The following is a 17,221-nucleotide window of genomic DNA, read 5'->3' on the forward strand; positions in this document are numbered from 1 at the left end:
TGCATATCATTGCTTCAGGTCCTGAGCTACAGTTACATTTGGATATGTCATTTTAGGCGAAAATTGAAAAATTATTTTAAAGTGTCCTGGACAATATTAACTAAAGTCAGGCATTTTGCTTTGTTTCTGTAAAAGAAACAAACCTTGAACTTCAACTTCTTAACCAGCTCAGTGAAATGTTTTTTAAATGACACTTTGTCATCAAATCAGATACCAAAATATTTTTAGAAAGGAACTCGCTCAATTTGTGTACCGTTCAAACTAGTCATTACAAATGCATTTTTAAAAAACCATGCATTTTGGTGTGTTTGCATTTGGCACTAACTTTAGATCCAACCGTTATCTCTGCTGTGGTTGAAAATCAGACATCAAATGTGAAAAGGCTTGGTCCACTGATGGGGCAATGGAATTCAACACTGTATCATCTGCATACAAATCAATATATATATTTTTACAGCATTACTAATGTTATTTATATTGATTGTAAACAGTAGTGGGCCGAGTATTGAACCTTGGGGAACCCATTTATGTAACTCAAGGATCATCTACCGTGATGCCCTGAGTTTTGTCACAGAGAGGACAGCTTTTTCAACCGAATAACATGGTCTACAGTATCCTATCAGGACAGCTTATTCAATATAATAACATGGTCTACAGCATCCTATCAAGACACCTTACTCAATATAATAACATGGTCTACAGTATCCTATCAGGACAGCTTATTCAATATAATAACATGGTCTACAGTATCCTATCAGGACTGTTTATTCAATATAATAACATGGTCTACAGTATCCTATCAGGACAGCTTATTCAACTGAATAACATGGTCTACAGTATCAAAAGCTTTTGTCAAGTCTACAAACACGACAGCACAAGGCATTTGCAATATCATTTACAACAAGCGTAGCAGGCGTAGTAGTGCTATGTTTTGGTTCTGAATCCAGATGGATTAATATTAAGAACAAGAACACCGTTTACAGATTGATAATAACATAGCTGTTTGTTGACCAATGATTCTAGTATTTTCACCAGACAAGGGAGCCTGGAAATGGGTTGATAGTTAATAAAAAAAAATCACTACTGTTCCCTGTTCTTATGGAGTGGTAGAGAAAACATTCCAAGGTTTTGGAATATTTCTTGATACTAAAGTTTAAAAAAATAAAAATAAAAAAAATAAAAAGGTGTGTTACTGAGCCTGCTGCATACTGAAAGCAAAGTCTGGTCCTCATGACAAGTGTTACAATACATCACAATGGCATGACAATGCATTATACCTGCAGACTTTAAGTCTCCCCTTGGTCCAGGTCTCCCTTGTAAAAAAAAGGAGACCTCAATGGAACGTCCTGGATAAATACACGTTAAATACGTAACATTTTGAAGTGTAGCGTGAGCATAAATTCTAATCCTAATAACCTGAAAGTTGTTCTTGCTATAACAAGCAGAGCGACTGCCATCTTATCTCTATGGTCCCTCTTTGGATGGCCTAGTTTGTTTTTGGCAACAGGGACCTTTGCCCTCTAGCCAGGTTTCAGCACACAAAGCTTTGATATAATTGGTGGAAGTACCGATCAAGCATAAAATAAGAAAACACTGATATATTGATACTGTCAGATGGTGCTGAAACCCATAGGCTGTTGATTTACTGTTGACTATTTACTCATTTACCATGAGCTTAATGATAGAGAGAGAGAGAGAGATCAGTCAGAGACCTTCTTTTCTATCTAATAACAATACATGTAGCATATTAGAGAAAACGATCAACTAATGTTACTGATTACATTGGTATGATTATAATATTCTAATGTGAGACATGGTGGCTTTCGTAATGTGTCGATTCATTGTTATGCAGAACATGGTGTTGTCATATGGCTGGGCATTCATGTCATCTTTCATGTTACTGTTTTTTATTTTTTATTTTTTTTAGATACTCAGTAAATGAGTTTCTGAGTTAATGATCAATGTATTTCTAATATGTGGTTCAGGAAGATGGATGCTGTCTGCATCCTAAGTGGTACCCTATTTCCTATATATATATATATATATATTATGATTCATTTATTTAACCTTTATTTAGCTAGGAAAGTCAGTTAAGAACATATTCTTCTTCATAAACCCCTCCCATAACCCGGGACGATGCTGGGCCAATTGTGCGCCGCCCCTGTGGGACTCCCAATAACGGCCAGTTGTGATACAGCCCGGGATCGAACCAGGGTCAGTTGTGACGCCTCTAGCACTGAGACCGCTGCCCCTATACAATGCACATACGTTGTACTTTTGACCAGGGAACAAATCTGAAGTGTTTTTTTCCCATGTTTCCTGCTCGTGATGATCTGACTGATTCCCAAGCTACGTATCTTTAAAGCCCTGATGAGGGCCAAAGGTCAACTCATGTGCCAAACATACTACCTCACGCAAGCTAAACTCATCAAACATTCATGCAAGGTTGTCTATTGACTATACAACGCCAATGATGATCTCCTCCGGCGAGGAAAAGATGAATTGGTTGATTACCTCAATGTAACGGATTGATGGAAATGTGTGAACTAATAACCTTTTTATGTCTTTGTGTTCAATCGGAGGTGTCGTCAAAGGTTAATTGTGTAAAACTGCTGTTAATTTGCTCTCAAAGACATTGGAGATATGCAGGCTCAGAGCTAGTTAGGTTGATAGGTCAAGTTCAACCCTCTCCATTAGTGAGAATCATACTAATTACAGTCAGAATATATGGATCTGAGTCTGGAATAGAACTCTGTTTCTTATAAAGTGCACTGTGTTAAATCATAGAGATCTGGTCACAAGTAGTGCACTATACAGGGAATAAGGTGCCATTTTCAGATGTAACCTGGGTATCATGTAACTTTTGCAGTAACAAGATCATTTATCTTCCCCTCTCTCTCTGTTTCTCTCTCTGTTTCTCTCTCTGTTTCTCTCTGTCTCTCTCTGTCTGTCTCACTCCCTCCCTCTGTCTCTGTCTGTCTGTCTGTCTGTCTGTCTGTCTGTCTGTCTGTCTGTCTGTCTGTCTGTCTGTCTGTCTGTCTGTCTGTCTGTCTGTCTGTCTGTCTGTCTGTCTGTCTGTCTGTCTGTCTGTCTGTCTGTCTGTCTGTCTGTCTGTCTGTCTGAGTGTCTCTCTCTGTCTCTCTCTCTCTCTCTCTCTCTCTCTCTCTGTCTCCCTCTCTCTCTCCGACAGAGTTGCATCCTTACAAGGAAAGCTCCCATCCTCTATGATTATGGACTTAGCAGGTCAGGCTCATGTGTTGGTGGTGTTGCTCACCTGCCTGGTCATGCTGTCCTTGGCCCAAGAGAAGGACTACACGGTGAGGGAGGAGCAGCCCGAGAACGTCCGCATCGGGAACCTGCGGAAGGACTTGGACCTGAACCTTGACCCTGACTTCAAGCTGACCTCGCCACTGCAGTTTAAGCCTGTCTACAAAACGGGCGATGTGCCTTTGGTGAGGGTAGAGGCCAACACCGGGGAGATCTTCACCACGGCTCACCGCATCGACCGCGAGAAGCTCTGCTCGGGAGTATTCAACGAGAAGCGCTGCTTCTACGAGATCGAGGTCGCCGTTCTGCCTGACGAGATCTTCCGTCTGGTTAAGATCCGGTTCCTGATTGAGGACATCAATGACAACGCTCCACTCTTCCAGTCCACCGTAATAAACATCTCCATCCCAGAGAACACAGCCATCAACACCCGGTACCCCGTGCCCTCTGCATTTGACCCAGATGTGGGGATCAATGGGATCCAACACTATGAACTTGTCAAGGTGAGCTCACACTTCTCTCTATCAGGATCGAGTGACTGTCACTGCTTGTGTGATTGACATAAAGACCAATAGTTTGTTATGTTTTATGAATAATTTGTTTTCATCCTTATTCGTTGGAAAAATAATTGCACCAGAAGATTGTAATTTGTGGCATTTACCGCAAAAATCATTTTAACATTCCGTCATTGAAGATTCCGGAAAAGACAATTGTATAGGCAAAAGCTAACTAGATATATGATAAGATAACTAGCTACATACGGTACCACCCCTTCCCAATGTCACTGCTGTTCACCTGCATGCAGGTTATAGTCGAACCTATAAGGCTGTGTGTTAGTAGAGCTGTTCTTTGTTGTTAGACTTTACGGGCCACGTTTCCACTCTTAAATCAGAACAGAGCCTTAGGCCACCATGTAACCACAATGCTTTCTTTGAAGAGGCTTTATGTTATTATGTGTATCAAGTGATAAGCACGGTGTAGTTTTGCTATAAATCATAACGACGAAAATTGCAGACACAGCGTATTCCTCCAATTTTCAGAGGAAAAAAAAAAGGTTAACTGTTGGGAATATTGTAGATTATTGACTAGAAAAGGAACTGTGTTATGGTAATAGGTGCCTCATGCAGAACCCAATGTTCTTTTTTATCATCTAATTGATGTTCTATTCAATCGCAGCGCAATATTCTCACTTACCTTAATGAAGTCGGCCTAAAAACAGAAAGTAGGATAATGTCATGCATTCTCCATTTATAGTCTAGACAATACTCAATACTTCGTGGAGGAAGATGAATATTGCAGATTATCTGAGGCCTGCTTGCGAATTCAAATTCAGATCTTTTTTTGAGAGGAGATAAAGCACAACATTTGCTATGCAGAGGGGGTACTAAACACACACACACACACACACGTAAAGTAAAGCAAACAGACAGTCTTCTAAAATAATCAACTACAATGAAAATGTTGCTTTGCAAAGGTTGTCTCATCTCGGTGACATGAGTATGTTTTTTTGGGGGAGTGTGAGATGGTAAAGAGTCTATCACGGTGTATCTGATTAAGTGTGCTTTGTGTGAACATTAACAGTATCCTTGCTACCCATGTCCTACTTGATTACCAATTTGCATTTTTATGAGTCATTTCTATGCCAAGACCTCCCCCGCTGAAATGTCCTGAATTGTTCATGCCTGGAAAATGACCAGCCAAGTGTTCTGCACATAGCAACGATGATGTTCCCCAGTCATTTCCGTTATTTTTATTTCCTCTCATTTATATTATTACTTTTCTATTTCCTTGTTTTATTTAGATTCAATTTATTTATTTCGATTCATTTCCTATCATAGATTTTTTTTTTCCTAGTTAAATTTCAATTTCAATTAAGTTGCATATCTTATCTTGTCTTGGGTAAATATTGCTGTTTTATATTTTCTCTCCATCCTTTTCATTCAAAAGAGGTTTTCTGAATAGCAGCCAAAAACATAAATACAGGTACAGTACACGAGGACACTACCGGTCAAAAGTTTTAGAACACCTACAGTACTCTGTACTCAATTGTTTCTCTTTTTTCCCCACTATTTTCTACATTGTAGAATAACAGTGAAGACATTAAAACTATGAAATACCACATATGGAATCATGTAGTAACCAAAAAAGTGTAAACCAATCAAAATACATGTTATATTTGATGACTGCTTTGCACATGCTTGGCGTTCTCTCAACCAGCTTCAGTCTTGAAGGAGTTAACACATATGCTGAGCACTTGTTGGCAATTGGGTTGAGGTTGCGTGATTGTGGAGGCCAGGGCATCTGATGCAGCACTCCATCAGTCTCCTTCTTGATCAAATAGCTCTTACACAGCCTGGAGGTGTATTGAGTCACAGGCCAGCATCCTAGAGTTGCCTCTTCACTGTTGACGTTGAGACAGCTGTTTTGCAGGTTCTATTTAATAAAGCTGCCAGTTGAGGACTTGTGAGGCGTCTGTTTCTCAAACTAGACACCCTAATGTACTTGTCCTCTTGCTCAGTTGTGCACCGGGGCCTCCCACTCCTCTTTCTATTCTGGTTAGGGCCAGTTTGCGCTGTTCTGTGAAGGGATTAGTACACCGCGTTGTACGAGATCTTCAGTTTATTAGCAATTTCTCGCATGGAATAGTCTTCATTTCTCAGAACAAGAATAGACTGACGAGTTTCAGAAGAAAGTTCTTTGTTTCTGGCCATTTTGAGCCTGTAATCGAACCCACAAATGCTGATCCTCCAGATTCTCAACTAGTCTAAAGAAGGTCAGTTTTATTGCTTCTTTAATCAGGACAACAGTTTTCAGCTGTGCTAACACAATTGCAAAAGGGTTTTCTCATAATCAATTAGCCTTTTAAAATTATAAACTTGTATTAGCTAACACAATGTGTCATTGGAACACAGGAGTGATTGTTGCTGGTTAGGGTTAGGGCTTCTGTACGCCTATGTAGCTATTCCATAATAAATCAGCTGTTTCCAGCTACAATAGTCATTAACAACATTAACAATGTCTACACTGTATTTCTGATCAATTTGAGGTTATTTTAATGGTCAAAAAATGTGCTTTTCTTTCAAAAACAAGGACATTTCTAAGTGATCCCAAACTTTTGAACGGTAGTATGTACAGTATATATATATATATTACCCTCTAACCCTACCCCCCTCCCTAATTGGAGTAAACTAATGGACAACACTTAGGCCTGTATTTCCCTCTAACTCTACCCCCCTCCCCTAATTGGAGTAAACTAATGGACAACACTTAGGCCTGTATTTCCAGCTTATACATACTATATACATTTTATGGACACAGTCTATTTTACAATGGTTTTATTTGGTTTGTTTTAAACTCCTGTCCTTCCTCTACCCTATATCTTTCAAACTGTACTCTTTCACAAAAGTCCCTTAGTAACATTGGTTATCTTGTTGTTATTCATCCCACCCTACAGCTCTATTCAACCCCTCCCATCTATCTCCTAACACCATCCTTTTCAGATTTCTATTCAGATTTCTATTTGAACACTATACAGTCTTACAGTACAAGACAAAGTTTAGTTCAATAGAGGCTTGTGCAAGCATTCCTAGAATAGCTGCTGGTCTTTAATCCACCCCTTGGACTATCTTTGTATGGTCCTCAGAGATTTGTCTTGGAGCTCCACACAGAATAATGGTTTACTACCAATGTGTTCCTGCTATGTTCCTGACGTCCAGCTGAAACTGTTACCATCGTGTGTCATCACAGTGTTCCGGTTATGTCCCTGACGTCCAGCTGAAACTGTTACCATCGTGTGTCATCACAGTGTTCCGGTTATGTCCCTGACGTCCAGCTGAAACTGTTACCATCGTGTGTCATCACATTGTTCCGGTTATGTCCCTGACGTCCAGCTGAAACTGTTACCATCGTGTGTCATCACAGTGTTCCTGTTATGTCCCTGACGTCCAGCTGAAACTGTTACCATCGTGTGTCATCACAGTGTTCCGGTTATGTCCCTGACGTCCAGCTGAAACTGTTACCATCGTGTGTCATCACAGTGTTCCGGTTATGTCCCTGACGTCCAGCTGAAACTGTTACCATCGTGTGTCATCACAGTGTTCCTGTTATGTCCCTGACAGTGTTGTAGTACTCAAGTCTGGTCTCGAGACCACATATTGAGTGTCTCGGTCTTGTCTCGGTGTCGGATACATTTGTTCTCGGTCTTGAGTTGGTCTTGGGACGGTGAGAACTCTTCATTTCTTCCCGAGATTAGCCGAGACCTGGGGAGTAAAATAAAAACCTCATAATTATCAGCTTCCATTCAGTCAGCGCGTAATACTGCTTCGCCAGGCCAAATGTGTAACACTCCTTTGTTGAAACATGAATATCGTCACGGTCTTTATATCTATTAATAAACACATGTTTGCGCATTCGCAAAACCTATAGGCTTTCAGCGTGTGACAGGTTCGTGATTCTGAAAGGACTGCAACCGTAATAATTATGTAGTACACAGTAGAGAAATCATGCACAAAGTAGCCTACACAATCGCAAAGCACGTGACCTATATTCACATGCGCGGCTGCTCATATAGCCCATTTTCAGCGGAAAATCATCTGCAGGCAGCAAGGGTGTGCAACTCTCAGCTGGTTTTGGCATGGAGCAGCTCACATCGGTAGTCGGTAGGGTAGGAAATATGTTTCAACTGTATGATAACTACCAGTAAATGCTAACCAAGGCTACAATGGGTATGCAAAAAAATAAAATAATAATAAAATAAAATACAATGGGTATGCAAACGAGGCATTGAAAACGTTTAGTCCGAAGTATTGGTTAGTTGGCTATTTGTGATGCGCAAATGTCATTGTGACCGGTTTGCATCAGGGGTGTAGACATGGATGGGTAGACACAGGCACACCCACTGGGGAGCCAGGCCCTGACAGGCCCACCCAATCAGATTGATGTGGTTTAAGCATTGCTGTGGACTTAGACCATCAAGTTACATTACAAAACATAGGAAAACATTTTTCACTTTGCTGGGCGGGCCATTTGGGAACTTTTGGGCAAAATTTGAGTATACCCACCTCACAAGCTACCACTACACCACTGCATAGGGCTAATGGAAGACAGCAGTCACACACAGCATGATGTTTAAAGCACCACTACACCATTGCGTAGGGCTGATGGAAGACAGCAGTCACACACACAGCATGATGTTTGCTAGCTGCTAGGAGGATGTCATGTCATTGGAGGGGTGGGTGAATGACTGACCTTTTTCCCTTCATATCGTTTTTCGGTGGCTATACACACCTATAGATGTAGGTGTCATTTGGTTAGGTAGCAAGTACTTGAACAACTGTTATCCAGTTAGCATATCTCTTGTGTTCGAAAAATTCACTATGGCAATCTACTCTGATTTCAGAGCGCTCTCGTTTGAGTGGGCCAGAGTGCAGAATAACTGATGAATTTACTAACATGTAACACCCGCTAAATATGACAAAAATAAATGCTAGTTAGTCAAGCACGCTTTAGATAACACGTAAACAGCCAAACCAGCGACTAAAATGGTCAGAGCGAGGTGTTCTCTCAATTGTGGCTGGAAGTAGCTAGCTAGCAAGCCTTGGCTGGCTTTAACCAGTTAGCGTGGGTGCTTGGTTGGGACAAGCATGCATTGGCAGGCGAGCTGCAGAAGGGTGAGGAGGCTACAATTCCCTGTCATTTATTAATGCAATTTTGACAGCCAACGAGCTGAACAAGTTCGAGAGCGTTTATCTAATGTTCCCTTCTTAGATTTTAGCTCATCTTGCTCTGGCTAGCATTAGTTGTTGATCTTGTTGTTGTTAATATGCATGACTGAGTTTGTTTGATCAATAGGACTGTAAAGTTCTCAAATGTAAGAGGACTCCTTCTGGTGTTTACATATTTCATAATCCATAATCCATTCAGTTGTATTTTGTGGCCTTTGGCGAATCTATAATGATCGAAAGTCGTGTTCTTGCAACCAGTCTCACTTTGACTTGGTCTCGGTCTTGACTCGGTCTCGCCCACCCCTCCGGTCTCGGTCTTGACTCGGTCTCGCCCACCCCTCCGGTCTCGGTCTTGACTCGGTCTCGCCCACCCCTCCGGTCTCGGTCTTGACGGTCTTCCGGTCACGGTCTTGACTCGGTCTCGCCCACCCCTCCGGTCTCGGTCTTGACTCGGTCTCGCCCACCCCTCCGGTCACGGTCTTGCCCTCGCCCACCCCTCCGGTCTCGGTCTTGACTCGGTCTCGCCCACCCCTCCGGTCTCGGTCTTGACTCGGTCTCGCCCACCCCTCCGGTCTCGGTCTTGACTCGGTTTCGCCCACCCCTCCGGTCTCGGTCTTGACTCACCCCTCCGGTCACGGTCTTGACTCGTCTCTCGCCCACCCCTCCGGTCTCGGCCTTGACTCGGTCTCGCCCACCCCTCCGGTCACGGTCTTGCCCCCCTCCGGTCTCGGTCTTGACTCGGTCTCGCCCACCCCTCCGGTCTCGGTCTTGACTCGGTCTCGCCCACCCCTCCAGTCTCGGCCTTGACTCGGTCTCGCCCACCCCTCCGGTCTCGGTCTTGACTCGGTCTCGCCCACCCCTCCGGTCTCGGCCTTGACTCGCCGCCCACCCCTCCGGTCACGGCCTTGACTCGGTCTTGCCCACCCCTCCGGTCTCGGTCTTGACTCGGTCTCGCCCACCCCTCCGGTCTCAGTCTTGACTCGGTCTCGCCCACCCCTCCAGTCTCGGCCTTGACTCGGTCTCGCCCACCCCTCCGGTCTCGGTCTTGACTCTGTCTCGCCCACCCCTCCGGTCTCGGTCTTGACTCAGTCTCGCCCACCCCTCCAGTCTCGGGTCTTGACTCTGACTCTATTTGCTCTGGTCTTGGTCTTTAATCAATCTCGCTTTAGATGGTCTCGAATGCAACACTGGTCATGAAGCTGAAACTGCTACCGTTGTGTGTCATCACAGTGTTCCTGTTATGCTCCTGACATCAAGCCAAAACTGCTACCATTCTGTATCATCACAGTAGGCCAGTTATGTCCCCTCAGCTGACAGACATGTAGGCTAGCTGGTATCAGAATGGACAGATTAGATATGACAGCCACTTTAATTCAAAACCAGGTTGGTCTGTCCTTTCACATATGAAACCAGTCATGCCACCTTAATAATGAGTGTAGCAATCATCCATAGCAGCATAATTATGGGATTCTAAAATGGAATGTGTACCATTAGCAGTGTCAGTGCTGGTACTGCTACGTCATCTTGGAATGACGCAAAGATGTTCTACGAACAGGTCCAGGGTCAGGGGAAAGTAATACCGTCCATGTTCTCTGGTCAAAAGTAGGGCACTATATAGGGAATAGGGTGCCATCTCTGGTCAACAGTAGGGCACTATATAGGGAATAGGGTGCCATCTCTGGTCAAAGGTAGGGCACTATATAGGGAATAGGGTGCCATCTCTGGTCAAAAGTAGGGCACTATATAGGGAATAGGGTGCCATCTCTGGTCAAAAGTAGGGCACTATATAGGGAACAGGGTGCCATCTCTGGTCAAAAGTAGGGCACTATATAGGGAATAGGGTGCCATCTCTGGTCAAAAGTAGGGCACTATATAGGGAATAGGGTGCCATCTCTGGTCAAAAGTAGGGCAATATATAGGGAATAGGGTGCCATTTGAGACATTGACATGTGAAGCAGTTCAGACTCAAGGGATGGAGGAATTGACTTTGGTTGTTTCGGGTTCTACTCTACTCCAAATTGTATTTTTCCCCAAGCATTTAAAGAGTTTTGCACCACACTGCAGGAAACCGAATCCTTCCTATTTTGAGTCATTTTCAGTATCTCTTATATCTTAACAGCATTTGTTGTGGGCGGGCTCTGTCGGCATCACCTTGTGCAGATCAATATCCTGCTATAGGAGAGCCAGATAAATTCAGTGTTGAGAGAAAGAGGAAGTCTTTATTTCAGTGGGTGGATTTGGAGCAACAACTCCTCTCTGTTTAGAATTTCTGTACTGGGGATCAACATCTAACTTCTTTGCCTGGCTATTAGGAGCATATGGTAGAACCAGTAGGTTCTGACCATCACAGAAAACAAAGAGAAATGTTGAAAATGTCTATTATTGTCTATTCATTTTACAGATGCCAGTTATGCCAGAATACTGTAATAGACACTATGTGTTGGCATTTCATAATTGATGAATGTTCTTCATTGGATGCTAAATTAGACAGTTCAAAATTAGACAGTTCAATTATACTAATACTATTTCTCAGAGAAAGTGATTTTGTTTATTAAGCAATATATGTTTTTTGAAAAAGAAAGGTATCAAAATTATTGGCACCCCTAAAGATTCTTGTAAATAAAATAAATACAATTATAAAAAAAATCTGTATTAACGTTCTACTCTTTAAAATTAATCTCAGTTAATGTGGCCTTCCATGGCTTCCTCTGCCACTAGGGTATAAAAATTGTGGTAGCATGAATGAAAAATCCATTTGTTATCCATCACCATGGGTAAAGTCTACTCTGAAACAAAGATTAATATAAAGAATGATAGTAAAACACTTTGGAGTACCTTAAACTACATTTTGGGAAAAAAAAGGCAAACTCATTAATTGAATCAGGTGCCTCATTCATCTCAAACCCCACAGATATTGCCAACTCCTTTAATAGTTTTTTTTAATGGCAAGATTAGCAAATTTAGGCATGACATGCCAGCAACAAACACCAAACCTACACATCTCAGTATAACTGACCAAATTTTGAAAGTCTATCAACAATGACAAGCCACATGGGTCAAACAACTTGGATGGAAAATTACAGAGGATGATAGAGGTTGGTATTGTCATTCCTATTTGCCATCTCTTTAATACAAGCATAAAAAAAGTTTGTGCTCTCAGGCCTGGAGGAAAGCAAAAATCGTTCCGATAGTAAAGCCCCCTTTACTGGCTCAAATAGCCAACCAATCAGCCTGCTACCAACCGTTAGTAAACGTTTGGAAAAAATTGTGTTTGACCAGATACAATGCTATTTTACAGTAAACAAATTGACAACAGCATGCTTATATGGAAGGACATTAAACAAGCACAGCACTTACACAAATTACAGATGATTGGCCGAGAGATTGTGGGAGCTGTTTTGTTAGACTTCAGTGCAGCTTTTGACGTTAGTCTGCTGCTGGAACAATGTATATGTAATGGATTTACACCCCATGCTATACTGTGGATTGATAGTTACCTGTCTAACAGAACACAGATGGTGTGCTTTAATGGTAGCATTTCTAACATAATCCAGCTGGAATCAGGCATTCCCCAGGGCAGCTGTTTAGGCCCCTTACTTTTTAAATTCTTTACTAATGACCTACCACTGGCTCTGTGTAAATCCCATGTGTCTATGTATTTGGATGACTCAACACTATGCAAGTCAGCTACTATAGCTAGTTAAATCACTGCAACACTTAACAAGGAGATAGTAGTCAGTTTCAGAAAGGGTGGCAATACATAAATTAGTCCTACATTTAAAAAAAATAACTAAATGCATTGTATTTGGGACAAATTATTCAATTCACCTAACTAAATCTTGTAATGAATAATGTGGAAATTGAGCAAGTTGAGGAGCCTAAACTGCTTGGAGTAGCCCTGGATTGTAAACTGTTATGTCAATCTCTCATGGCTCAATGTGGAGGAGAGATTGACTTCATCGCTACTTGTTTTTGTAAGAGGTGTTGACAAGCTGAATGCACCAAGCTGTCTGTTGAAACTACTAGCACACAGCTCGGACAAGACATGCCAGAACAGACTATGGGAGATGCACAATATTAAATAAACCCAAGGCTACATGGAACTATTCCACATCAAGTAACTCACGTAAGCAGTACAATTTGATTTTAAAACAGATAAAAATAAACCTTATAGGATGGCAAGGACTGTGAAGAGTCACACACACAGCTACAAACACACACACAGCTACAAACACATACACAGCTACAAACACATACACAGCTACAAACACACACAGCTACAAACACACACAGCTACAAACACACACAGCTACAAACACATACACAGCTACAAACACACACACAGCTACAAACACACACAGGTACAAACACACACAGCTACAAACACACACAGCTACAAACACACACACAGCTACAAACACATACACAGCTACAAACACATACACAGCTACAAACACACACAGCTACAAACACACACAGCTACAAACACATACACAGCTACAAACACACACAGCTACAAACACACACAGCTACAAACACACACAGCTACAAACACATACACAGCTACAAACAGACACAGCTACAAACACACACAGCTACAAACACACACAGCTACAAACACAGCTACAAACACATACACAGCTACAAACACACACAGCTACAAACACACACAGGTACAAACACACACAGGTACAAACACACACACAGCTACAAACACATACACAGCTACAAACACACACACAGCTACAAACACACACAGGTACAAACACACACAGGTACAAACACACACAGGTATAAACACACACAGGTACAAACACACACAGGTACAAACACACACACACACAAACACACACACAGCTACAAACACACACAGGTACAAACACACACAGGTACAAACACACACACACACACACACACACACACACACAGGTACAAACACACACAGCTACAAACACACACACAGCTACAAACACACACACAGCTACAAACACACACAGGTACAAACACACACACAGCTACAAACACACACACAGCTACAAACACACACAGGTACAAACACACACACACACACACACACACACACACACACACACACACACACACACACACACTACAAACACACACACACAGCTACAAACACACACACAGCTACAAACACACACACAGCTACAAACACACACAGGTACAAACACACACAGGTACAAACACACACACACACACACACACACACACACACACACACACACACACACACACACACACACACACATACACAGCTACAAACACACACACAGCTACAAACACACACACAGCTACAAACACACACAGCTACAAACACACACAGGTACAAACACGCACAGGTACAAACACACACACACACACACACAGGTACAAACACACTGTACACACACACTATACATACACACTATACACAGACACTATACACACACACTATACATGCACACTATGCACACACACGCACGTACACCTGGGTGGTGTTGTAGTGGAGTAGTGGACTGAGGGAACACACTTAATGTATTGTAAAGTCTGTCGTAAAATATATTTTAATGTTACATTTTTTTATTATATCGTATACTGTTGCCTTACATTTTGCTGGACACCAAGAAGAGTAGCTGCTGCCTTTGGCAGAAACTAATGAAGATCCATAATAAACCCCAGGAAGAGTAGCTTCTGCCTTGTCATGAACTAATGGGGATCCATAATAAACCCCAGGAAGAGTAGCTGCTGCCTTGGCAGGAGCTAATGGGGATCCATAATAAACCCCAGGAAGAGTAGCTGCTGCCTTGGCAGGAACTAATGGGGATCCATAATAAACCCCAGGAAGAGTAGCTGCTGCCTTGGCAGGAACTAATGGGGATCCATAATAAATACTAATACTAATACAGAAGATACTTCATTTTTTAAGTCAGATGTTGCATGACAGTGATTGCAATATTTTCTTTTACTGAATATTGACAAAAATAATGATCTGAAGGGGGTTAGCCATCAGTGACGGAGTTGACAAACCACTGACAGAGTTTAAAACAGATACGTAAAACATGCCAATGTTTGCAGTCCACGCCTAGATAAGGAGTGTCTGGTGCTGTCCCTTTGGTGGGTTACCAAAAGAGCAGATTGTGGACTTAAGAAAGAACGGCATAGTCATCGGCATACATTTCTGAGCAATTGTATTAGTATAAGAAATATAATGAACAACAAAAACAATTTTATGCAGTATAGCTCAGTATTTGTATTATTTCTACAGTATTTTTTGCTAATGTTTATCAAGGATGTCAATAATTATGGAGGTGACTGTAGATGTATGGTCCATATAGATGCGTGATCCACAATGGTAGATGAATGCTTCATCAACAGGGTGTAGGAGGTCAGTATGGGTGAAGATGAAGGAACCACTCTCTTATAAACAGTTCAGTTATGTATTTTATTTATAGGTTATTGTCACTCCCACCTTAGGGCCAGTGATTAATATTCTTGCTTAACCTTTTCTACAGTAAGTATACCTGCCCTAGATGTTATCACAATCCATCAGCCTAATTTGAATTCACTCAAGTAAAAATAAACAGCCATTATAGATAGTTAGCCACAGCTCTCTGAAACTGATTGAAATGCTCTAAATGTTATGTTGTCTAACGTGAAAATGAGACAGAGGTGGTGAAAAACCTTGTCTGGCTCATAAATCAAATTAGGAGCAGCTGTGACATCGACTGGATGGAAGCACTGAGCCAAAGTCCCAGAAAATAAAGTGTATAATAAGATTTAACAACCATATTGTACGAAGGGCCAAAATGTTATGTTTTCACTGTATTCCAACAGTGAAATCACTCCGATGAATTTTATAGAAAAGTGGTGCCCACAGTTATTTTAACGTCGGCTTGGTCAATGGTCAAATAGTCAGAAAACTAATGTGTAGTTCTTAGTAATTAGTACATTTATGTTCAAGAACTACTCCATGAATATACATCTTCTACAAGATCTAATCTTCGACTAGAACTCATCTTCTACTAGAACTCATCTTCTATTAGAACTAATCTTCTACTAAAACTCATCTTCTACTAGAACTCATCTTCTATTAGAACTCATCTTCTACAGAACTCATCTTCTACTAGAACTCATCTACTAGAACTCATCTTCTACTAGAACTCATCTACTAGAACTCATCTTCTACTAGAACTCATCTTCTACAGAACTCATCTTCTACTAGAACTCATCTTCTATTAGAACTCATCTTCTACTAGAACTCATCTTCTACAGAACTCATCTTCTACTAGAACTCATCTTCTATTAGAACACATCTTCTACTAGAACTCATCTTCTACTAGAACTCATCTTCTACTAGAACTCATCCTCTACGGTCCTCATCTTCTACTAGAATTCATCTTCTACAGAACTCATTTTCTACTGGAACTCATCTTCTACTAGAACTCATCTTCTACTAGAACTCATCTTCTACTAGAACTCATCTTCCACTAGAACTCATCTTCCACTAGAACTCATCTTCCACTAGAACTCATCTTCCACTAGAACTCATCTTCCACTAGAACTCATATTCTACTAGAACTCATTGTTATTGGATGGTCATTGTTCTTGCTCTCCAGTCTTTTGTTGAGTTATGTCTCAGACTGTAGAAAGAATAGATGTATGTCAAGTCTCGATAAAGTGACCCTCCTCATTCAGGCAGTGCTGCTTTGGTTTCTGGAGGGACTTCTGTCACTTGGCAGTGGTTCAGACTGGTGACAACATTCACAGCAAGTGAACCCTCAGCACCACCAACAACCATGTACAACATGTCTATGCTGCAGCTACCATGCATAGTATTGCCCTTCCGCCCTCTGCCATGGTCCTTACTATATTGTTACAGGAAGGATTCTGGTTCTAAATCTACTGGGTTGTCAAGAGAACACATTTGTTCTAAATTGTACCGTTCACAGTCAGAATGTATGTATCTTCATCTCGTTTCATTGCTGTGCCTAGACAGAGTAATCTCTTACAACATTATGTGCAGCATGAAGCTTATCTCTTTAAAGACGATGCTTTTTCTTGTTTTAGCATGAAACTGCTTCTGACTGAAAGACCTTCAAAGACCCTCTTTGTTTCTTAAAATGCATGTGTCTCATTTAGGTTCTTAGATTGCTCTCTCCCCCTTTCCCTCTACCTCTCCCTATCCCTCTCCACCTCCCTCTCCGCCTCCACCTCCCTCTCCACCTCCCTCT

General features: G+C 41.7%; 1 protein-coding gene across 1 annotated transcript in view; it reads left to right on the top strand.

The window, feature by feature from the left end:
• The window catches only part of LOC112256996 (protocadherin-11 X-linked-like), a 36,801-nt gene that overhangs the window by 10,189 nt on the left and 9,391 nt on the right, over positions 1–17,221 (top strand). Inside the window, exon 2 of the mRNA XM_042326124.1 lies at positions 3,191–3,770. Coding sequence (XP_042182058.1) covers positions 3,225–3,770 — 546 coding nt within the window. The 5' untranslated portion in view covers positions 3,191–3,224. The remainder of the gene's footprint in view (positions 1–3,190; positions 3,771–17,221) is intronic.

Source organism: Oncorhynchus tshawytscha, linkage group LG08 (genome assembly GCF_018296145.1).
Source record: "Oncorhynchus tshawytscha isolate Ot180627B linkage group LG08, Otsh_v2.0, whole genome shotgun sequence".
In the NCBI taxonomy this organism is placed as follows: domain Eukaryota; kingdom Metazoa; phylum Chordata; class Actinopteri; order Salmoniformes; family Salmonidae; genus Oncorhynchus; species Oncorhynchus tshawytscha.